General features: G+C 40.2%; 1 protein-coding gene across 1 annotated transcript; it reads right to left on the reverse strand.

The window, feature by feature from the left end:
- Nucleotides 1–4,125: 4,125 nt before the first annotated feature.
- Nucleotides 4,126–24,718, reverse strand: PPP2R3C (protein phosphatase 2 regulatory subunit B''gamma; the record flags this gene model as incomplete). Its single annotated transcript, XM_080706713.1, has 13 exons — nt 4,126–4,314; nt 6,536–6,595; nt 8,625–8,762; nt 10,303–10,439; nt 11,890–11,965; nt 12,043–12,098; nt 14,293–14,425; nt 15,230–15,300; nt 16,398–16,495; nt 18,311–18,423; nt 18,999–19,103; nt 21,376–21,503; nt 24,661–24,718. 13 exons carry the CDS (start codon nt 24,716–24,718, stop codon nt 4,126–4,128), a joined length of 1,362 nt encoding a protein of 453 aa, XP_080562839.1.
- Nucleotides 24,719–24,855: the final 137 nt, after the last annotated feature.

The following is a 24,855-nucleotide window of genomic DNA, read 5'->3' on the forward strand; positions in this document are numbered from 1 at the left end:
AATGAAATGACTATCATAAACTTCAACCCCCAATTTTTTTTTTTTTTTACACTGGGAACTTTCACATTCTCTATTCAGTGGTACTTAATATAATTATTTATAATTTAAATTATTAAGTTATCTGGAATTGGGAAATTTTTCTTCATTCTTAGGCTCCATCTAGCAAAAATCAGATCTGAAATTTGAATACTTATCCTATGGTTTTACTGTGTGTTGAGTTAGTGCTTTTTTCTTTTCTTTTCTTCCCCTTGGTGGTGCTGGGGATCAACTAAGGGCCTTGGTCTTGCTAGTCAAGCACTGTACTGCTGAGCCATACCCTTAGCCCAGTGCTTTGGTTTTAAATTGATCTTTTAAAAAAGTTAAGGACAGCCAGGTGTGGTGGCGCACACTTGCAATTCCAGGACTTGGGAGGCTGAGACAGGATTGCACAGGTTCGAAGCCAGCCTCAGCTACTGAGTGAGGCTCTCAGCAACTTAGTGAGACCCTGTTTCTAAATAAAATAGGTCTGGGCATATAGCCTGGAGGTAGAAAAGCCCCGAGGTTCCACCCTCAGTACCACACACACACAAAAAAAGAATAAATGGAAAGCCGGGCGTGGTTACACATGCTTGTGACCCCAGTACTTGGGAGGCTGATACAGAAGGATCGCACAGGTTCAAAGCCAGCCTCAGCAGCTTAGTGAGGCTCTCAGCAACTTAGACCCTGTTTCCAAATAAAATATAGCTGGGCATGGTGGTGCATTTTTGTAATCCCAGTACTTGGGATACTAAGGAGGATCCTGGTTCATGGACAGCCTCAGCTACATAGGCCATTTCAAAATAAAGAATAAAAATAGGGCTGGGGGTGTAGCTCAGAGTTCAATGCCTCTAGATTCCATCCCCAGTACTGCAAAAAATAAAAAAATAAAAATTTTAAATAAATAAAATATAAAATAGGTCTGGGGGTATAGCCTAGGTAGAAGGCCCCCTGGGTTCCATTCCCATTAACCCCCCCCCCCCCACCCGCCACGCACACACAGTAAGTGGAGCTGATAATCTCATAGCCTCAGACTCACCTCCGGATTTTATGTTAGGCCTTGTATTTGATGCTTTGTATATTATTTAGTCATTAATTTTACAATAAGAATGGTTCATTGAGTGTGTAATGAAAGGAGCAAGATGGAAATAGTATAATTTATTTGATCGAGACTATTTTACAGATAAGTGTTTGATTTCATTAAATCAAATAGTAAGATTGGTTTCCTTTTTTTGGGGGGGGGGGCATGGTGCTGGAGATTGCACCCAGGTCCTTGTGCATGCTAGGAAAGCATTCTACCTATGAGCTGTATTCCCAGCCCTGAGTGTCCGTTTTTCAATGAATGTCACTTAATCTTGGATTCTTTTTCAGTAGTAATTCAAATTAAATAACTAGCTTTTTTCCATAATGTTGACACTAGTTAAGAATGAATTTATTATTTTTATTCAGGGTCCTGCCTGATGGTTGCCCACATGGCCTCCTGGTCTGTCACTCATTCAGCACATAATGCCTCCCAAGGCGGGGTGGCGAATCGAGGGACATAAGTAGGTTTAACGCATCAGGAGCTGTTGTGTATTGATCGATATACAATGGGAACACAATGAAATTAGTTACTTCTGATTCACCATTTTGAAGCTGTAAGATGGACAGTTTACTTGAATCAGGTTGGCTGTTTCTCTACCTACTGAATTATTTGCAGTCCTTACAGTTATATGATATAAAGCTAATTTTGGAAATAGTCCTAAATGTGTGTATAGAACCTTGTGAAATGTATGACTTTGATTTGCAACTAAATATGGATTAAGAAGAATGTGTGGAGTGTTCTAGATATGCTGATTTTAAAAGCTTTTCCACAAACTTAAGAGCTTTTAGAGCCATGTATGGTGGTGCACACATGTATTCCCAGTACTTGTGAGGCTGAGACAGAAAGATCACAGGTTTGAACCAGTCTCAGAACTTATTTTAAAATAAATAAAAAGAGGTGGGGGGATAGCTCAGAGGTAGAATGCTCTTGGGCTCAACCCAGAACCCCCCTAAACACTTATAAAAGCTGGGCATGGTGTTGAACGCTTGTAATCTCAGCATCTGGGAGGCTGAGATGGGAGGATCATAGTTGAGGCAGCCTCAGCTACTACTCAGTAAGGCCCTTTGCAACTCAGTGAGATCCTGTTTCAAAATAAAATAAAAAATAGGGCTGGGGGTGTAGCTCGGAGGTAGAATGCCCATGGGTTCCATCCCTAGTACTACAAAAATAAGTAGCTGGGTGTAATGGCACATGCTTGTAATCCCAGTACTTAGGAGGCTGAGACGGGAGGATTGGAGGTTCATGGCCAGCCTCAGTAACATAGAGGCCCTGTTTCAAAATAAAGAATAAAATAGGGCGAGAGGTTTATCTTGGAGGTAGAATGCCCCTGAGTTCAATCCCAAAGTACCATACAAACACCCACAAAATTAATGGATGTTAACAGCCTTCTAAAAAGAAACTTTCAATCTTAAATTTATATATAATATATAGATGAAAAGAAACTCAAAAGATGCAGTGGACCTATTCTGTCGGTTCATGGTATAGTGAGTCATACTATGTGATGGTAATCATTTTATTCATGAATATAAACTATATAGCTTAATGCTTAAAAGATTAACATATTATGTCTTTAATGTCACCATAAATTATAGTTTACTTATAGCTCTAAAATATGTTACCCTGACCTCTTCTGATTTGTTTTTGACATGGTACCTCCAAATCAGATATATGGTTATCAAATCAAAAACAGGTGTGTCTAAACGTGATCTTCTAAATCTTTGCTCCTTAAATGTACTAATATTTTAAGCGTTTACCTACAAACATTTGTTTGTAGAAGGAAGATAATGGTATATGAGGGTTTTATGTTTCTTGAGTTACTTTCAGTAGTTGTCCAATAGTAGTCAGCTTGTAATGTTTATATAGTTATTCACTGTGCCTTACATTTTTATACCTTTTTGTTTATACAAACTATAAAATTTCCCATAAATACAATGAATGGTTTGTCTTATTTTAAGCCTCTTTCACTTTTCAGCCCTTTGAAAAATTATTCCCTCTGGATCACAGTTCATGATACTCTGTTCTTTCTCATAAAAACTCAACACCTTTATACTCAATAAATTCTTGCTAGCCCCAGCATTTGGGAGGCTGAGACAGTAGGCTCGTGGTTTGCAAACAGCCTCAGATACTTAGGCCTTTTGTAAGTCAGTGAGACCCTGTTTCAAAATAAAGAATAAAAAATAGGGCTGGGAAGCTGGGCATGGTGATGCATGCTTGTAATCCCAGCATTTGAGAGACTGAGACAGGAGAATCGTGGTTCACGGAGAGCCTCAGCTACTTAGGCCCTCTGCAACTCAGTGAAACCCTGTTTCAAAATAAAGAATAGGCAAACTGGGCATTGTGGCGCACGCTTGTAATCCCAGCATTTGGGAGGCTGAGACTGGAGGATCGCGGTTCGCAGACGGCCTCAGCTACTTAGCGAGGCCCTCCGCAACTTAGTGAGACCCTATTTCACAAGAAAGAATAAAAAATAGGGCAGGTGGTGTAGCTCAGAGGTTGAATGCCCCTGGATTTCATCCCTAGACCCACTAAATAAATAAAATAAATAAATAATAGACCAGGTGTGGTAGCGCACGCTTGTAATCCCCGCACTTGGGAGGCTGAGACAGGAGGATCGCACAGGTTCGAAGCCAGCCTCAGCTACTTAGTGAGGCTCTCAGCAACTTAGTGTATCCCTGTTTCCAAATAAAATATAAAATAGGTCTGGGAGTATAGCCTGGAGGTAGAAAAGCACCTGGTTCCACCCCCAGTACCACAAAAAACAAAACAAAAAACCAAAACTGAACACCTTGTAACTAAAGCAGATCACACTTGCCTAGTTTTACCTACGTGAAACTAGAACTTAACTCGTAAGAAGCAGTATTTAGACTTGGTTTCAAAGTACTGCAACCAAAATTCCAGGAAACAAAACATTTGCTGTTTTGTAGGCACATGAAGTGTTTTATTTAGACCATGTCTAGGGATTCCTCTTCAAAGGTTTCACATGCAGCATTCAAGCATCCTGGGGAAGACATCTAGTCTTCCAGGGATCATGTGTCATCAAGGTCTGCAGAGTTTTCACTGTCGTTTGCAACAAGGGCTTCTCTGTTCTCGTAGGTCCAGAAGCCATTGAGATCAATTAGAATGGTAGTGACCGTGTCTCCTTGATTGCTGTTGATTAAATCTTGAAGAGAGATTTTGAAGGGATCCTTTGGCTTTACCATGTCAAAGATTTCATCCTGCAGGAGGGGAAATAGAATGAATCTGACTCACTTCTTTCTACCATACGGCAGTTTACATTCAGGGCTATTTGAACATATCTACTTTTCTACTTACTGAGCAATATCCTTTTCTCTACATACAATCACAAAATATTCAGATTCCATAATTATGTCAGTTATCCCTCATTTTATAATTGAAGAAACCGAGGCTCAAGATTTATCCAAGCCACATAGCTAATTAATGGCAGAGCTACTACTGCAGTGTTCTCTGAATATACACTAACTCCGTCTATCTTTTTACTGCCTTCAGATGGCTTGGTTTGACATGGGGTGGGGGAGCTGCTCAGGACTGAACCCAGGCAGGCATTCTACACTGAACTACATCCTCAGTCCTTGGCTTAATTTTCTAAGTAAAAGCTCAGTTAAAGTAAAATGTAAATGCCTTAGAGATAGTGACAAAGCTCCATTTCCAATACTGATGTCAACCTTTTACTCTAGGATGGGAGGAAGCGGAGTTCAGTATTGAATAATCAGTCTCATAGAATAATGCTCAATTGTGCCCAAACTATTGCACTTGCTAGAAGCCTATGTTATAAAGAATGCAGCATATTCCAGGGAATTAGCTCATGTTGTCTAATGTTTCTGAAATAAAACTAAAAGTAGCAGTCAAGGAAGTAAATTTTATTTTTAAAAGATTAGGACAATTCAGGTATATAAACTTTTAATCTGTGTGTTTATTCCTTCACTAGACTGGTTGCAGGTTAAAATTACTGGTTTTAAAACTGCCTGTTGCATGGTTTCAAATTGTCCTCATTTATACTAAAACAGTCCGTAAAGCAGGGCATGGTGGCACATTCCTGGAATACCAGTACTTGGGAGGCTGAGACAGGAGGATCACAGTTTCCCAGGCGAGTACACACTAAGTTAGACTCTGTCTCAAAGTAAAAAATAAAATAAGGCTGGGGTGTGTCTTAGAGGTAGGGCACCCCTGGGTTCAACCTCTAGTACTACCAGAAAAAAAATGTTCTTAATCTTATACTTGATTCAAACTGGTCAGGGCTTTAGTCAAGTATAAGTAAATAAATACTTCCATGAGAACACAAGGTTGGCAATACTAATTATAAAGTACACAAATTAATCATGAAATCAAATGTGCCTCATTTTCCTATGATTTAAATATGTCAGAGCCGGATGTAGTGGTGTACCCTTTTAATCCAGGCATTCGGGAGGCTAAGACCAGAGAATTACAGTTCGCAGACAGCCTCAGCTCCTTTGCAACTCAGTGAGACTCTTTCAAAAATAAAATGACTAGCCCGGCGTGGTAGCACACGCTTGTAATCCCCGCGCTTGGGAGGCTGAGACAGGAGGACAGCACAGGTTTGAAGCCAGCCTCAGCTACTCAGTGAGGCTCTCAGCAACTTAGTGAGACCCTGTTTCCAAATAAAATATAAAATAGGTCTGGGAGTAAAGTCCGGGGGTAGATAGCCTCTGGGTTCCACCCCCAGTGCCACAAAAACAAACAAACAAAATAACAAAAAAATACCACAACGAGAGCTCTGCGTGATGGCACACACTTGTAATCCCCGCACTTGGGAGGCTGAGACAGGAGGATCGCACAGATTCGAAGCCAGCCTCAGATACTTAGCGAGGCTCTCAGCAACTTAGTGAGACCCTGTTTCCAAATAAAATAGAAAATAGGTCTGGAAGTATGGCCTGGAGGTAGAAAGCCTCTGGGTTCCACCCCCAGTACCACCCCCCAAAAAAAATTAAAAAAGTAAAATGACTAGCCAGGCATGGTGGTGCACGCTTGTAATCCCAGCGCTTGGGAGGGTGAGACAGGAGGATCACACGGGTTCGAAGCCAGCCTCAGCTACTCAGTGAGGCTCTCAGCAACTTAGTGAGACCCTGTTTCCAAATAAAGTATAAAAAAGATCTGGGAGTATAGCCTGGAGGTAGAAAAGCCCCTGGGTTCCACCCCCAGTATCAATCAATCAATAGACTAAAAAATAGGGCTGAAGGTATAGCTCAGAGGTACAATGCTTCTGGGTTCAATCCCAGTTCTACAAACTAACTAAATAAATATAAACAAATATTATGTCAGAACAAGTAACAGCAAATACCTGATGGGGAATAGTATTTCATACATTGGTTTCATATAAAATTTCATATAATACAAATGGTTATCTGGTATTAATATAATATTATCTGGTAGTGTCATATAAATTAAAGAGAAAGTAACCTTGACATCTTGAAACGAAACAGGATCTTGTCCATGGATTTTCATGAGTTCCTGTATGGCCTGTGTTTAGTAGAAATAAACCTGTAAATAAACAGTGAAATCCACAATATCCCCCATCTTGCTCACAACCCTTTTTAGTTCCATTTCTCTCTTATCAGACCACAAATTTCATCACCTCAACCTCTTGCCATATTTCTGAATTCCCTTGACCTTGTTCCACATTAGCAGAACAACACACTGGACCATTGAGCTCTCTACACCACGCTTTAGCTATTGAGAACTTCAGGGGGAAAAATTAAGACCGAAGACTGCTTCTGCTGCCGTTAAATAGGACCGCCCTCCAGCATCCTATGAGCCCTCACCATGCCTAGCAGTTACTCTGTGATGGGCTGCTCCTCTTGACTCTGAGCACTGCTCATGCTTTCCCTATTCTTTAACAGCCCCTTATTCCAAACCTACATTTTACCTTCTTTGAAATATATGGGGGTACACCACCCTCAAACTCTTTAATAAACTTTAACAACAAAGTGACTGAAGACACTACTGCCGTTCAGTTACATTAAAAAATACTTTAGGTGAGTCATTTACCAGGAAACATGAAGCTTAACATTCTTGGCAAATAGTCAACTACGTATGTTCTAAATATCTACTCTGGATGTAGTGCCACTGATATCGGAGTATCCCTAGGGAATCTCTCTCCTCCCTCCCTCCCTCCCTCCCTCCCTCCCTCCCTCTCTCTCTCTCTCTCTCCCTCCCCCCCCAACCCCCCCTCTGCAGTACTAGAGATGGAACCAGGGGAATTCCACCTCCGAGCTACACCCCCAGCCCATTTTTTTCTTCTTTATTTTGAAACAGGTTCTTACTAAGCTGTGGAAGTCTCACTAAGTAGCTGAGATCCTCCTGTCCACGAACCTGCGATCCTCCTGTCGCAGCCTCCCAAGTACTGGGATTACAAGCGTGCGCCACCACGCCCGTCTCTCTTTTCTTTTTTTAAATATATTTCAATGGGTTCATTGTTGTCCCCCATCATAGTGTAGTTCAGAGTCATGGGACATGCATGCGACAGCACTGGGGAGCGTCCTCCCCCTCTGCTCCCTCCCTTGCCCCATACATGAGATTGGCACTGATCATTTCACATATGTACACCCAAGAAACCGCTATAAAGGGAGAATCTCTGGCCAGGCACAAAGACTAGTACAGTCTCTAACGTTTATTTACACATTTTTTTTAGTATTCTATATCTAATCAAATTGGTTTTCATTTACCCTGTTTATTGTTTTTTTTAAAAAAATAAGAAAAAAGCCGGGGGTGGTGGCACACACTTATAATCCTGGCATTTGGAAGGGTAAGACAGGAGGATCACTTTTCGTGGCCAGCCTCAGATACAGTGGCCCTCTGCAACTCAGTGAGACCCTGTTTCAAAATAATAATAATAAAAAAAAGCCGGGCGTGGTGGTGCACGCTTGTAATCCCTGCGCTTGGGAGGCAGAGACAGGAGGATCGTGCAGGTTCGAAGCCAGCTGCGCACGCTGGCTTAGGAGACCCTGTTTCCAAATAAAAATAAAAAATAGGTCTGGGAGTGTAGCCCGGAGGTTCAAGGGCTTCCAGGAACCCCAGTACCCCCAAAAGAAAAAAAAAGAAAAGAAAAGAAAAGAAAAAAAAAGGACTGGGTGTGTAGCTCGGAGGTAGACTGCCCCTGGGTTCCATCCCCAGTACCACTAAATAAATAAATAAATAAATAAATAAATAAAGCCAATCTCGGTTTATTTCTAGCATCTATTATATAATTTTTTATTACATTTAAAAACAAGTACCTGGGGGTGGTGGTACATGAGGTTGAGACAGGAGGATGGCGGTTCGTGGATAGCCTCAGCTACTTAGTGAGGCCCTCCACAACTTAATGAGACCCTGTTTCAAAATAAAGAATAAAAAAATAGGGCACGGTGTGTAGCTTGGAGGTAAAATGCCCCTGGGTTCAATTTCTGATACCACAAAAACAAAAAGTAAAATGGTTGCTAAGTAGTTAAATGAAGCCAAAGAGTACCACATATCATAAGGAACAATGGCTCTTCACCCAAAGCAGACTTACCCTAAAGAAATAATTAAGGGAAAAAACATTGAGATACCCCTTGTTTTCAATATCAAGCAATTTGAAAATATATTGTAGAGCTGCAGGTTCCTTTCTGTTTTCTAATGCAAGAACAAAGTCCAAGTAGGTTTTATAGTCCTATAGAAAAGAAAATAATGTTGATTAGAGGCTTTACTTTAGCCTTTCAAGTGAATATATGATGACCTTAAGTTATTTTGCAATCAAGAACGGCAAATTTAGTTTCCTAAGTGAATATAAAATGAGAAACCCATTTGTACATTTACTGTTGCCCTTTCTTTTTTTGTGGTGCTGGGGATTGAACCCAGGGGCATCCTACCTCTAAGCTATACCTCTGGCCCCATTTTTTTTCCCAAATTCTTTATTTTGAAACAAGGTCTCACTAAGTTGCAGAGGGCTTCATTAAGTAGCTGAGGCTGGCCGCGAACCCGGATCCTCCTGTCTCAGCCTCTCAAGTACTTGGAAAACAAGCATGGGCCACCATGCCTGGCTCCTTTCTTTAATTATATTTTGAAACAAAAGATTAACCATGTTGCCCAGGTTGATGATGACTTGAGTGATCCTCTTCCTAAACCTTCCAAGTAGCTGGAATTACAGGTGTGTGCCACCATGCCTGGCACCACGTGCTTTAAATAGCAAGAATGGTGATTTCAAAGGCTAAATATTTTGAAAACATATAGGAAATATTTTGAAAACATATAGGAAACATTTAATAATGTCTCTACTTGTATATCCCCAACTACATAAATTCAAACTGTAAATTCTTTCTAAAATTACACTATAAGATTCCCAACTGTTTACAAAAGGACAATTGCATGTCATCTTTAGCTACTAATAAAGATACAACCTAATTTTGAGATTTAAATCATGGCATATGTGGTTCTATATCAGATCTGATAATTTAGTGACTGACTTATATGAAAACTCAATAGGATTTACTAATTTTTCAGAGTTTTATTATTATTTGTTCACATTCCTGTATATTAGGCACAAAACAGTAAAACAAACAAAATGTTAAAATTAGCTTCTTTTAGCCGGGCTTGGTGGCACACACTTATAATCCCAGCATTTGGGAGGGTGAGATAGGAGGACTGCGGTTCACAGCCATCCTCAGCTACTTATGAGGCCCTTTGCAACTCAGTGACACCCTGTTTCAAAATAAAGAATAAAAAATAGGAGCCAGGCGTGGTAGTGCACGCTTGTAATCCCAGCATTTGAGAGGCTGAGACCGGAGGATTGTGGTTTGCGGACAGCCTCAGCTACTTAGTGAGGCCCTCTGCAACTTAGTGAGACCCTGTTTCAAAATAAAGAATAAAAATAGGGCAGGGGATGTGACTTGGAGGTCAAATGCCCCTGGGTTCCATCCCCAGACCCGCAAAAAATTAAAAAAATAAAAAAAGAATAAAAAATAGGGCTGTGGGTATAACTCAGAAGTAGAATGCCCCGGGATTCCATCCCTGGCACCTCCTCCAAAATAAGCTACTTTCCCTGAGCTCATAGGGAAGTATTTTCAAATAAACTTAAGATTAAAGGCTCCAAATATCAAGTAATTTAACTGTTTTATGCTTTTCAACAAACTGCTAAATACAAGAAAAGGACTTGTGGGAACGAACTTCACAAGCTTAAAAATTTAAAGTTATCAGTAGATTTAAACAACTACCATTTCTCCATCATAAGTGAGACACTCCTGGAAAACACGGTCTAAGAAGACATTGGTCATGGTTGCTGTTCCATAGCGGGAGAGTTCTTCTTTGCTGAGCATGCCATTGTGATCCTTATCAAGATTCAAATACTGGCCTTGGGAAGAAAGATAATTAAAAAACACTTATGATCAAAGAATAGAAATGAACAAAAAATTCTTTTTTTTCTGCGGAACTAGGGATTGAACCCAGGGGCATTCTATCTCTGTACTATACTCCCAGCCCTATTTTTTATTCTTTATTTTGAAGCAGGTACTCGCTAAGTTGCCGAGGGTCTCACTAAGTAGCTGAGGCTGGCCTCAAACCTGCAATACTTCTGTCTTAGCCTCCCAAGAACTACCACTGCTGCCACCATGCCCCAATTACAAAAAGTTCTCTTGATTTTCAAACAAAACTAAGTTATAAAGAAGTAACTTACATTTAATAACAAACTATCCTTAAAATCTTAATTAAAACAACCACTAAGCTAAAACTAGTAAAAAAAAAAAAAAAAAAAAGCCCATCATGTAGGCCCTAGTCTTTGGGCCATTTCACTTACACCTTTTTTCAATTTACAACCTTCAAAGACATTTCTACGTTCTAAATTAGATGGAGGACAGAGTCAACAAAAAGCACTCAACTTGGAAGTAAAGGTCATAGATCCCCAAATCAGAAGACTACCCAACAAGATAATGTAGCAGACTAATGAAATTCAATAAAATAGCAATCCAATCCCTCCCTCTGTGGATCTGAGAAAAGCATTTTATCACAAAGCAAGACAATAGTTGACGTTCATGAATGATGCTCCTGAGTCAACAAGAAGAATCAAATTATACTCTGTTCTATTGAAAGTCTAGTAAATCAGGAAGGATTCCAAAAAGTTAAATGCTAGTATTTAAACAAATGCAGCTAAAATAATATATAAACAAATAAGTTCTATAGTTTTTTTGCGTGTGTGTTTCTTGTTTGTTTTTTGTTTTTTGTTACTGGGGATTGAACCTAGAGGCACTCTAACTCCAAACTACACACTCAGCCCTATTTTTATTTTCAAACAGGATCTTTCTAGGTTGATGAGAGTCTCACTACTTGCCAAGGCTATCCTCAAACCTGTAATCCTGCTGTCTCAGCCTTCCAAAGTACTGGGATTAGAAGCATGCACCACTATGCCCAGCTTAGAATATTTTATTTTTGGTGGTACTGGGGTTCCTGGAAACCCTTCTACCTCCAGGCTACACTCCCAGACCTATTTTATACTTTTTTATTTGGAAACAGGGTCTCTTAAGGCAGTGCAGCTGGCTTCGAACCTGCGTGATCCTCCTGTCTCTGCCTCCCAAGTACGGGGATTACAAGCGTGCGCCACCACGCCTGGCGAGAATACTTTTTTTTTAAGTGGTGCTGGAGGTGGACCCTTGCATGTAATAGGAAGTGCTCTACCACTGAGCTACGTTCCCAATCCCAGAATAATTTGATCTAAAGGTAAAACAGTCTATGTATAAAACTGTCTTCTGAGAAGAATAATTTACTGAAGAATGGATAACTAAACTTTTTGCAGTATGAAGGACACATACCATAAACCCTTAGGGCTGAAGGAGCAGAAAACCAATTTGTTTCTTGACTCTCTTTAGATAGTTCCTCATCCCTTAGCTAAAGGAACAAAGAGACATAATTAGAAGATAGCAACTATCAAGTAATATACCCAAGTAGTTTAAAAACATACTTACCTCCAGCAAATCATCCAGGAAGCTGCATGCTAAAATATCTTGAATTTTTATCTTCCCTTTAAAAAACATAAACACAAGTACTTAATTTCAATTTAAAAACAAGAGCAACTTAATTTTTTAAAGTTATTTTACAAGAGCAATCATTTTAAGAGAGATGCTCTCCATTTTTCTTTTGTAGGTTCTTTTTCTTTTTTTTTTTTGCGGGTCTGGGGATGGAACCCAGGGGCATTTGACCTCCAAGCTACACCCCCTGCCCTATTTTTTATTCCCTATTTTGAAACCGGGTCTCACTGAGTTGCAGAGAGCCTCACTAAGTAGCTGAGGCTGTCTGTGAACCGAGATCCTCAGGTCTTAGCTTCCTGAATGGTGGGATTACAAGTGTGGCCACCACGCCCGGCTCATTGGTAGGTTCTTGAATAAGTAGCAATACAGAAGCTGGGTGTGGTTGGTGTAGTCATGTAATCCCAGTACTTAGGAGGCGGAGACAGGAGGGTCACACATTTGAGGACAGCTTCAACAAGTAGTGAGACTCTTATCAACCTAGCAAGACCTTGTTTTCAAATAAGAAATAAAATCCGGTTTGGGGTGTAGCTTAAAGGTAGAATGCCTTTGGGTTTAATTCCCAGTACCACACACACAAAAAAAAAAAAAAAAAAAAAGAAGCAAAACTGAAATATGGTATATGGTTAAGAGCAGACAGATGGAAAGTTTGACTGCTACTTCTACGTATGTACTCTAAGTCTCAGTTGTCTTTATGAGGGTTAAAAAAATTAATCCATGTAAATGTCTAGCACAGTGCCTTGCACATAATAAGCAATCAAAATGGCTCTTATTATCTTGTCAAATTTCCAAGGCAAAACATTTGTATGAGCGTATAGTTGGAGGAGTTTAAAAAAGATCAGCTACCATATGCTGCAATGGACTTAAAATAATTTCCATAGAAAGAATCAAAGACTTTGATTTGGGCCTTTTCTGTCTCTTTCTATGCCCCAGTTACATGTTTAAGTCTGGGCAGAGTAAGACAGCTGACAAGCTATACTGTCACTGGGGCCAAGCTTACCAATCTGATCTCCATCTAGGATACTTGAGAAGAAAAACACTATACAGCTGAATGGCTATCATTTCCCCAGGTTTTTTTTTTTTTTTTTTTTTTGGTACTGAGGGTGGAACCCAGGGGCTTTTCTACCTCCGGGCTAAACTCCCAGACCTATTTTATACTTTATTTAGAAACGATTCCACTAAGTTGCTGAGACCCTCACTAAGTAGCTGAGGCTGGCTTCGAACCTAAGCAATCCTCCTGTCTCAGCTTCTCAAGTGCTGGGATTACAAGTGTGTGCCACCACGCCCAGCCCAATACATTTTATTTTCTTTTTTTGGTGGTACTGGGGTTCCTGGAAACCTTTCTACCTCTGGGCTACACTCCCAGACACTTATTTTTTATATTTTTATTTGGAAACAGGGTCTCTTAAGCCAGCGAGGCTGGCTTTGAACCTGTGCGATTCTCCTATCTCTGCCTCCCAAGAGCGGGATTACAAGCGTGCACCACCATGCCTGGCTCAAATACATATTTCTAATAATAATAAAAAAAGAACAATTCTCCAGTATGTCACAAATTAGGGAATGCAAATTATATCTAAGTAACTGTCGTGTGTGTGTGTGTGTGTGTGTGTGTGTGTGTGTGTGTGTGACTGACCAGGAATGGAAACCAGAGGCATTCTACCTCCTAGCTACACCCCCAGCGCTATTTTTTATTCTTTATTTTGAAACAGGGTCTCACTAAGTTGTAAAGGGCCTCACTAAGTAGTAGCTGAGACTGTCTGCAAACTACGATCCTCCTATCTCAACCTCCCAAATGCTGGGATTACAAGCATGAACCACCACGCTCAGTTATCTTTTTTTTTTTTTTTAACTAGAAGGAATCATAATGAGTGTTTAATCTGTTTGTACTTTTTCACTTTCAAGACAAAGAGAACTGGAAGAGGTTAGGTGACATCCCACTGTCACAAAGCTGGTTACAGTCAGTGCAAGTAAATCATGAGTGGCCTTTATAAAGACCTAAACCAAAGCTTTTTTTATTTTTTTGACATTTTTCAACTCCTTTGAAATTCACTAGATAATTAATTGTAATGACATGTTTGGAAAATAAGTGACATTTTTCAAGATTTCCTAAGTTACTAAGATTTAGATGTAATAATATCCTTATAATATTTAAGTTAGAAAAAAATTAAGTTAGGTAAGATTTTCTTTTACCTGTCCTTAAGGGGTCCAAAAAAAAGAAGAATTTTCTAACTGCTGTGCAAACATAAAAAGAATAAAAAGATTTTTCTAGCCCATCTAATTGTGGCAAGGTAGGGATAAGTTCCAATATGTAGTTTTCTAAATCCTGAAAAAAAAAAAAAAAAAAAAGCTTTAAAATGTTATATGTCCTTGTGTGTGTGTGTGTGGGGGGGTACTGGAGACTAAACCCAAGGATGTTCTACCATTGTACCATTGAGCAACATCCTGAACCATTTTTATTTTATGACAGTGTCTCACTAAGTTGCCCATGCTGGCCTTCAATTTGGCAATCCTCTTGCCTCACTCCCAGGTAGTTAGGATTAGGGGTATGTGCCACCATACCTGGCTAAATATCCATCTTAATTCTTCATTAGATAATGAAATATAATTTGTCTTAAAGTTATTGAGCTCTAGGGCTGGGTATGGTGGTACATACCTATAATCTCAACTATTTAGGAGGCTGAGGCAGGAGGATATCAAGTTCAAGGCCAGCCTGTGCAATTTAATAAGATTTTTTCAAAAAAATTTTTTTTGTAGCCTGTCATGGTGGCACATGCCTGTTATTCCAGTACTTGGAAGGCTAAGGAAGGAGGATCATAGCTTCACAGCCAGCCTCAGGAACTTAGTAAGGCTTTCTGCAACTTAGTGAGACTCTTTTCAAAATAAAAATAAAATAGGGCTGAGGGTTTGGCTCAGAAATAGAATGCCCCTAGGCTTAATCCTCAGTAAAGCGCGCGCGCGCACACACACACACACACACACACACACACACACACACTCTCATTTACTCACTCACTCTCATATAAACAGAAACCAAACAGTAAGAATTACTGTATATCTAACACCCAGTGAAAAATACTGTTAACATTTTGGTATCTATAGTTGTTATTAAAATTAGATTAACACTTACAGATTCCCGAAGGTACCCTTGTCCAGCAACATCATATAAACTGAGTCCTATTCTTGTCTGATGAAGCCAAACTGAAAAAGAAGAAAATTAAATGTAATTATTATTTTTTTTGTGTGTGTGGTACTGGAGATGGAACCCAGGGGCATTGTATCTCCGAGCTACACCTCCAGCTCTATTTTTCAGTTGTTTTAGTTTTGAAACAGGGTCTCACTGAGTTGTGAAGGGCCTGCTAAGTAGCTGAGGCTGTCCATGAACTGCAATCCCCAGGTCTCTGCCTCCCGAATGCTGGGATTATAAGCGTGCACCACCATTCCTGGCTTAAATGTGATTATTAAGATCTATCCATTAGTATATATACAGAAAAATGAGGTAAAAAGCAAGGTTAGAGGTCAAAGCCAATCCAGTAACTCTATAAGCCTTTTTCTTCTTAAATATATTAAATAATCTTTAACCCCAAAATTATTGCAAACCAAATACACCATCAAATGGCATATTTCAACAATTTTATTATGACTAAAATAAAGTTGATGCCCTTGAGAATATCATCCTTTACCTATTAAACTTGGCATTCCACCCAGTAGAGACAGTTAACATAATATTTTGTCTTCAGTGGAGCTGCTGTTATTCTACTGAGGTTAATTATAGCAGCCAAGTATATTAGTTAACAATGGTACACAATAGGATTTCATAGGTCATTATAGTACATATAGGAGTCATTAACAATTCCAAGTTGTTTAATACAGGCTCCTTGAAACTGATGCTACAGTTGTGAGTTTGAAACTAATCTTTACAGTGACTCAATATGAAATATACTGGCTAAATAAAATTACTGCTAAATTAAAATTATTTCGAATAACCATGCATTAAAATTCTTAGTTCATCTTTTGGTGTATCAAGTCTGCTACTATCTTTAGGACACAGGATTTTTTTTTTTTTTTTTTTTTTTGGTAAAATAACCCCAAATTTAAGGTAGAAAACCACAGCCTTAATAAGTTCCACGAGAGAATCATATAATAATTTAAAAATAATCACATCTCGGTCACAAAGAAAATTTGCTCTTCAAACATAGTAAGAGTTGTTTTACATAAAGGAAATACTATAAAAGCACAGAGTAAAAACCAAATTGATTCCCAGACAGAAAGAGTTAATTATGATAAAACGGAATCACCTTTTCGCATGACATAGTTAAAGAACTGCATGATGGAAATTCTTCCATACGAATCTGTATGAAGGAGTTTAGCAAAGACTTTTGCAGTGAAAAATTGCCTAAGAAAAGGAAATAAAACTAAAGTGGTCAACACAATATAGAAATGATTTTTATATAAATCAGCAGACAGCATAAATTCACACAATTAAAAAATCAAAATGAAAAAATGAGAGCAAGAACAAGAGACTACTTATAATTCAAACACTTAGAATGGTAAGTCATACATCTTTGAAATTTTTTCCTTTTTTTTTTTGGTACTGAGATTGAACCTCTACGTCTGAGCTACACCCCCAGCCATTTTTAATTTTGCAACAGGGTCTTACTAAACTGCTGAGGCTGGCCTCAAACTTGTGATTCTCAGGCTGGGTGTGGTGGTGCACACTTGTAATCCCCGCATTCGGGAGGCGGAGACTGTAGGATCACAATCCGTTGCCAGCCTCAGCTACTTAGGGAGGCCCCTTCCAACTCAGTGAGACCCTGTTTCAAAAATAAAGAATAAAAAAATTAGGGCTGGGGTGTCTCTCAGAGGTAGAATGCCCCTAGGTTCCATCCCCGGTACTGAATAAAAAAAACTTGTGATTCTCCTGTATCAGCCTCCCAGTACTGGGATTATAGCTGTGTACCACCATGACAATTTGCAATCTTTTTTCTTTATATTCGTCTGTGTTAAGAATGAAGGCCTAGCTGGGCATGGTGATGCACACTTGCAATCCCAGCATTTGGGAGGCTAAGACAGGAGGTTCAGTTTGAGAACAGCCTCCGCTATTTGGTGAGGCCCTTTGCAACTCAGTGAGACCCTGTTTCAAAATAAAGAATAAAAATTAGGACTGGAGGTATAGCTCAGAGGTAGAATAGAAAGCCTGAGTTCCATCCCCAGTACCAGAAGAAGAAGAAGAAGAAGAAGAAGAAGAAGAAGAAGAAGAAGAAGAAGAAGAAGAAGAAGAAGAAGAAGAAGAAGAAGAAGAAGAAGAAGAAGAAGAAGAAGAAGAAGAAGAAGAAGAAGAAGAAGAAGAAGAAGAAGAAGAAGAAGAAGAAGAAGAAGAAGAAGAAGAAGAAGAAGAAGAAGAAGAAGAAGAAGAAGAAGAAGAAGAAGAAGAAGAAGAAGAAGAAGAAGAAGAAGAAGAAGAAGAAGAAGAAGAAGAAGAAGAAGAAGAAGAAGAAGAAGAAGAAGAAGAAGAAGGCGACCTAAAATGTAATAAACTATTTCTTTTAATCATTTCATACCAAGCCAGGAGTGGTGGCACACACTTGTAATCCCAGCATTTGGGAGGGAGAGACCAGAGGTTTGTGGTTTGCAGACAGCCTCAGCTACTTAGCAAGGCCCTTCGCAACTCATTGAGACCCTGTTTCAAAAATAAAAGGACTAAAATCTAGGGCTGAGGGTGTAGCTTGGAGGTATAATGCCCCTGGGTTCCATACCCAGTACCACAAAAAAAAAAAAACAAAAACAAAGAAACAAACTTCATACCACAAAAACAAAGAAACAAACTGCATACCAATATCATTTTTCTTGACTGTAAATATTTTTATTAAATCTCATTAATAACTCAAATTATTTTAAATGTCACACCGCTGCCTGGCGTGGTGGCGCACGCTTGTAATCCCCGCGCTTGGGAGGCGGAGACAGGAGGATCACGCAGGTTCGAAGCCAGCCTCGCTGGCTTAAGAGACCCAGTTTCCAAATTAAAAAAAATATAAAGTAGGTTTGGGAGTGTAACCTGGAAGTAGAAGGGCTTCCAGGAACTCCAGTACCACCAAAATAAATAAATAAATAAAATAAATGTCACACCACTGCCTTCATTACTAATGGAAGCATTAAAATTGCTTAATATACTTAATATAACACACTTCTCTGTTAATGATATTATTCTTACTTGCACTTTGGTCCAGCCTTTTCACCAACCTTCAGAAAATTTTCATAATTGATCATTGCTTCTTCTCCAATCATAGGTGGTGTCTGGTGTTTGTCCAACAAAAACCATAAGTTCTAACAAGAATTACAAAGATGAAGATGTTATAAGTTAAAAAATTAAACATAGTTAAATACATAATTTCCATTAAAATGATAGTCTAGCAGTTAATATTAAGATGAATCTTGTGTCCTATTATCCTTTTTATTACAACAAAATAGCTAACATTTAATGAGTGCTTACTAAGCCTGAAGCTTTTCAAATAGACTGCCTCTTTAATCCACATAATTATATAATATAGGTAGTTCTCTACCCTTTACAGATGAAGATTAAAGCACAGAAATGCTCAGACCATTGCCTGAAGTCACACAGAAGGACTAGGGTTTGAGCCTCTGCAATCATACTCTCCAGCAGTGCTTCTCGACCTCGGCTATGTTCTACAGTCACCTAAGAACTTAAACAAAAGCAAATCTAACAACACTATTCTTAGAGACACAGCCCAGGCACGCTCGGCAGGTAATTCTGGTGAGCAGCAGCTCTTGAGAGCCTATGCAGTACCGCTCTGCAGGACCGACTCTTACCAGGTACCATGAGCTCCGGCATGATTTAAATAGTATGAATAAGAAATAGTCAACATCTCTACTGTTCTTACCTGTAATTCTTCATTATCTAAGAGTTCTCTGCTTTTCCTTTGCAGAAAAACAGCTCTGGACTCCTCTCTTAATTTCTGTAGTAAGACTTCATCTTCAGCTGGCAGCTAAAAACACATAATTTTTGTTTTGTGGTACTGGGCATGTAACCCAGGGGCTTTTCTACCTCTGGGCCATACTCCCAGACCTATTTTATACTTTATTTGAAAACAGGGTTTTACCAAGTAGCTGAGGCTGGCTTTGAACCTGTGCGATCCTCCTGTCTCAGCCTCCCAAGCACTGGTATTACAAGCATGTGCCACCACGTCCAGCAACATATAAATGTCTACATGCAAATTTTAGAAGCAGGTGTGGTGTGGTGGTATGGGCCTGTAATATCAGTACTTGGGAGGCTGAGACAGAAGGATCGCACATTTGAGGACAGACTCTGCAAGCAGTGATACTTTCATCAACCTAGTGAGACTCTGTTTCCAAATAAGAAATAAAATCAGGCTGGGGGTATAGCTCAGAGATAGAATGTCTCTGGGTTCAATCTCCAGTACCACACTCACACAAAAAAATTTAAATCTATGAATCACATAAAACATTACATGAGCCAGGTGTGGTGGAAAACGTGTGTAATCCTAGCCCTTGGGAGGCTGAGACAGGAGGATTGCACAGGTTCGAAGCCAGCCTCAGCTACTTAGTGAGGCTCTCAGCAACTCAGTGAGACCCTGTTTCAAACTAAAGAATAATAAAAAAAAATAGGCTGGGGCTGTAGCTCAGGGGTAAAATGCCCCTGGGTTCCATCCCTAGTACCGCCAATAAAATAAAATAAAATAAAATAAAATAAAATAAAATAAAATAAAATAAATTTGCCTGTTGTTTCTCATCTTAATTTTGCTTAACCTTTATTTAAAATAGATCCACAAGGAATTAACAGCAATGCCAGATCTCTGTAGTTCTCTGTAGTCCAAGTTTTACTTTATTCTTAAAACATTGTGCTTCCATTATTAGACTGGTATTGAATTAAATTAGGACCAGCTTAAGACCAGCAGTCTTAGGAAACATGCCTGTTGAAACTGGATCACCTTCCTCCTTCCATTTCTGTCTTTTGTTATGTCTAAAATGTTACTTCAGTAGCTCTTTGTCCAAATTGGAGGTTATGGTTTTCACCTTTCATTTCCAAGAACTAAGATGTTATCCCTTTCATCAAAAGGAGTGGAGAAAGAAGAAGCCTTAAGGAGGTTGAGGTGGGGCTCAAGTAAGGGTTTAGACTGAGACTGGCTTCCATCTCTAGTACTGCAAAATAAATAAATAAATATATAAATAAATAAATATTTATTTATTTTAAATAAATATTTTAATTTTTAATTTTAAATAAATATTTATTTTAAATAAATAAATATTTTATTTATTTATTTATTTAGGTACTGAGGGTTGAACATAGGGCATTCTACTTTTCTTTTTGTGGTACTGGGTACATTGGAAATGTGAATAAAACAACTACTTTATTTAGCGGTATTGGGGATCAAACCCAGGGGCATTCCACCTCCAAGCTACATCCCCAGCCCTATTTTTTAATTCTTATTTTGAAGCAGGGTCTCATTCATTTGCATTCTACCTCTGAACTACACCCCCAGACTGCTTGTATTTATTTGAGAAAACAGGGCCTCAGGCAGATGTGGTGGTCCATGCCTGTAATCCCAGTATTTGGAAGGCCAAGACAGAAGGATCCGGGTTCGCAGCCAGCTTCAGCTACTTAGTGAGGCCCTCCTCAACTCAGTGAGAACCTGTTCCAAAATAAAGAATAAAAAATAGGGCCAGGAAGTCGGGCTGGTGGCACACACTTGTAATCCCAACATCTGGGAGGAAGAAACCGAAGGATCTTGGTTCTGCACCACCCTCAACTACTTAGTGAGGCCTTTTACAACTCAGTAAGACCCTGTTTCAAAATAAAGAATAAAAAATAGTGCTGGGGTTATTCTCGGAGGTAGAATGTTTCAGGATTTCATCTGTAGTACCACACACACACACACAAAGGGCTGGGATATAGCTTGATGGTAAATATCCCTGGGTTCAATCTCTGATAACACACACACACACACACAACCAAAACAAAAAAAAAAAAACCTGTGATCCATATTTTTTTTCTTCACAATACTGGAGATTGAACCCAGAGGCATTCTACCCCTGAGTTATACCTGGAGCCCTATTTTTTAATTCTTTAATTGGAAACAGGGTCTCACTAACTTGCAAAGTTAAGCAGCTGAGGCTGCCATTGGTCCTCCTGTCTCAGCCTCCCAGGTACTAGAATTAAAATGTGGGCCACTACACCCGGCTTCCATTTTTTAAAATTGCATTTTATTTATAGACTCAGAGAGACATCTTTCTACTTACCCTATAATAAAACCGGGGAATGGTCTTATAGAATTCATTTGCATTTTTTCTACCTCCTTTCCATTCTGAGTAGTATCTGGTAAATAAATCCATTTCTTCATCTTTTAATTCTTGTTCACTTTTTTTGCCTGATAACAACAACAAAAAAAATTAATGTGAGAAAAGTTCTTTTAAAAATCAAGTAATAAACCGGGCGTGGCACACACTTGTAATCCCAGCGCTTAGGAGGCTGAGACAGGAGGATCAAACAGGTTCGAAGCCAGCCACACCTACTTGAGTGAGGCTCTCAGCAACTTAGACCCTGTTTCCAAATAAAGTATAAAATAGGTCTGGGAGTATAGCCTGGAGGTAGAAAGCCTCTGGGTTCCACCCCCAGTACCACAAAAAAAAAAAAACAAAAAAAAAAAAAACAAAAAAAAAACAACAAAGAAATTAAAGCTAAGACGGGCATGATGGCTCATGATTTTAATCCCAGCATTCCGGAGGCTGAGACCAGAGGATCATGGTTCACGGACAGCCTCAGCTCCCTAGTGAGGCCCTCGGTAACTTACTGAGACCCTGTTTCAAAATAAAGAATGAAAAACAAGGCAGGGTGTAGCTCAAAGGTCAAAGCCTATATACCATATTTTTTTGTGTGTGTGTGGTACTGGGGATGGAACCCAGTGGCATTCTACCTCCGGGGTACACGTTCAGCTCTAGTTTTTTTGTGTGTGTTTTTGTTTTGTTTTGTTTTTTGGTGGTACTGGGGTTCCTGGAAACCCTTCTACCTCTGGGCTATATTCCCAGACCTATTTTATATTTTATTTGGAAACAGGGTCTCTTAAACCAGCAAGGATGACTTCGAACCTGTGCCTCCTGTCTCCTCCTCCCAAGCGTGGGGATTACAAGTGTGCAGCCACCACACCCGGCTCAGCTCTACTTTTTATTCTTTACTTTTGAAACAGGGCCTCACTAGTTGCAGAGGGCCTAAGTTGCTGAAGCTACCTGTGATCCTCACATGTACTGGGATTATAAACTTAGGCCATCACGCCAAACTGGACAGTTCATTTAAGCAGTGAAGGCTGGGCATGGTGGTACATGCTTGTAATCCCGGTACTAGGGAGGTTGAGACTGGAGGATTGCAGGTTCATATCCAGCCTTAGCTACTTAGTGAGGCCCTCCACAACTTAAAACCTGTTTCAAAATAGAGAATACAAAACAGGACCAGGGGTGTAGCTCAGCAGTAGAATACCTCTCAGTTCAATCCCCTGTACTGCAAAATATAAATAAATGAAAATAAACAGTGAGCAGGGCGTGGTAGCGCACACTTGTAATCCTAGCATTTAAGAGGCTGAGACAGTAGGATCACGGTTCATGGACAGCCTCAGCTACTTAGTGAGGCCTTCTGCAATTCAGTGAGACCCTGTTTCAAAATACAGAATAAAAGCCGGGCGTGGTGGCAAACACTTGCTTGGGAGGTGGAGACAGGAGGATTGCGCAGGTTCAAAGCCAGCCTTGCTAGCTTAAGAGACCCTGTTTCCGGGGGATGGATGGATATATATATAATGTATATATGTCTGGGAGTATAGCCCAGAGGTAGAAGGGCTTCCAGGAACTCCAATACCACCAAAAGATTAAAAAATAAATAAAAAAATAAAAAAATAGGGCTTGGGGGTGTTGCTCGGAGGTAGGATGCCCCTGGGTTTCATTCAAAGTACCACAAAAAATTAAATAAATTAATTAATAAATAAAAATAAACAGTGAAGGCAAGCGGGGTGTGGTAGTGCATGCCTGTAATTCCAGTACTTTGGTGAGACAGGAGGATCACAGATTTGAGGACAGCAAATACTGAGACTCTCATTAACCCTGTGAACCCGGGCGTGGTGGCGCACACTTATAATCCCTATGCTTGAGAGACTGAGTCAAGAGGATCGAACAGGTTTGAAGCCAGTCTCAGATACTTAGTGAGACTCTCAGCAACTTAGTGAGACCCTGTTTCCAAATAAAGTATTGGGGGGAAAAAATAGGTCTGGGAGTATAGCCCGGAGGTAGAAAGCCTCTGGGTTCCACTCCCAGTACCACCATTAAAAAAAAAAAAAAAAAAAAAGCTGGGCATGGTGGTGCATGCCTGTTATCCCAATATTTGGGAGGCTGAGACAGGAGGATCACAGATTCAAGGACAGTTTCAGCAAGTAGTGAGACTCTCATCTACCCAGCGAGACTCTGTTTCAAAATAAAAATAAACTGGGCTGGGGATGTAGCTCAGAGGTAGAATACCCCAGGTTCAATCCCTAGTACCACAAAAAGAAAACAAAAAAAAGTTAAATAGTGAGGGCAAAGTGTTTGAGCACTACTCAAGGCAGGCAGTTGCTGAATGGGAACAAGGGAAGTTCTCCTTTGGCTACTTCTACTTTTTCAGTGAGATGTGTTTTTTTTTTTTTTTTTTTTTTTTTTTTTTAAGCAAGTCCATCAGCTGATGGTGGAATAAGACAGATTAAAGATTTGGGAGATGAGCGAAAATGAGGGTAGGAGTACTGCCTTAGGGAAACACTGAAAACGTGAATAAAACAACTACTTTACTTCGCGGTATTGGAGATCGAACCCAGGGGCATTCTACCTCCAAGCTACATTCAGCCTTATTTTTTTAAATTCTTACTTTGAAATACGGTCTCACTCGTTTGCAGAAGGCCTAAGTAGCTGAGGCTGGCCGCGAACCTGCGATCCTCCTGTCTCAGTCTCCCAAATACTGGGATTGCAAGGGTGCTTCACTATGCCCGGCTAAAACAACTACTTTAAATTAGTGTACATGGATTAAAAGTGGAACAACTGAACAGGGTTGTTCCCCCAACCCACCATCTCAGCTGCCCTGAATGAGAACATCGAATAGTTAAGATTTAACCAGGCTGCTTAATATGCCAAGTGTGAAGGAGGAGAAATGGACAAGGAAAGATGAACTATGAGGTCTAAAATGGGTAAAGAAAGGAAGCGAAAAGTGTGACCGCAAAAAGGCTGTAGAGCCAATGAGCAGAGGTCCTGGCGGAATCGAGAAGTCGGGATCTTCCTCACAAGTCGAGACCAAGACCATGAACGTCAGGGGCTAAGGCTGAGCGCTTCGAAGTTCCTGCAGATCCTTTCCCGGGAAGTGTGGGCAAGCCTCTTTGGATGCGAAAGCGCCTTCCACCCCGCCTCCTTTGTCGGCCGAGGTTCGCCGGGGCGGAAAGGTGGCCTCTCCCAGCTCCTCCCCGCGCTCTCCCCAGCTCTAGCGGAGGGCCGGGCTTCCCCAGCGGGCGGGCCCTGCGAACTCACCGTGTGGATGGGTGCTGGGCGTCGCTAACCGCCGGCGAAGCACTTCTTTCCAGTCCATGGCTGCCTCCCACGAAGCGGCTCCAGCATTTGCTGTGGATTAAGCGTTCCACCTCCCGCCGGCGCAGACGTCAGACACCGCGGGGCCCGCGGGGGTTAGGAAGGCCGCCCCGCCGCCATCTTGGACACGGGCGGAAG

Source organism: Muscardinus avellanarius (assembly GCF_963383645.1).
Source record: "Muscardinus avellanarius genome assembly, chromosome: 12".
Taxonomy (NCBI): domain Eukaryota; kingdom Metazoa; phylum Chordata; class Mammalia; order Rodentia; family Gliridae; genus Muscardinus; species Muscardinus avellanarius.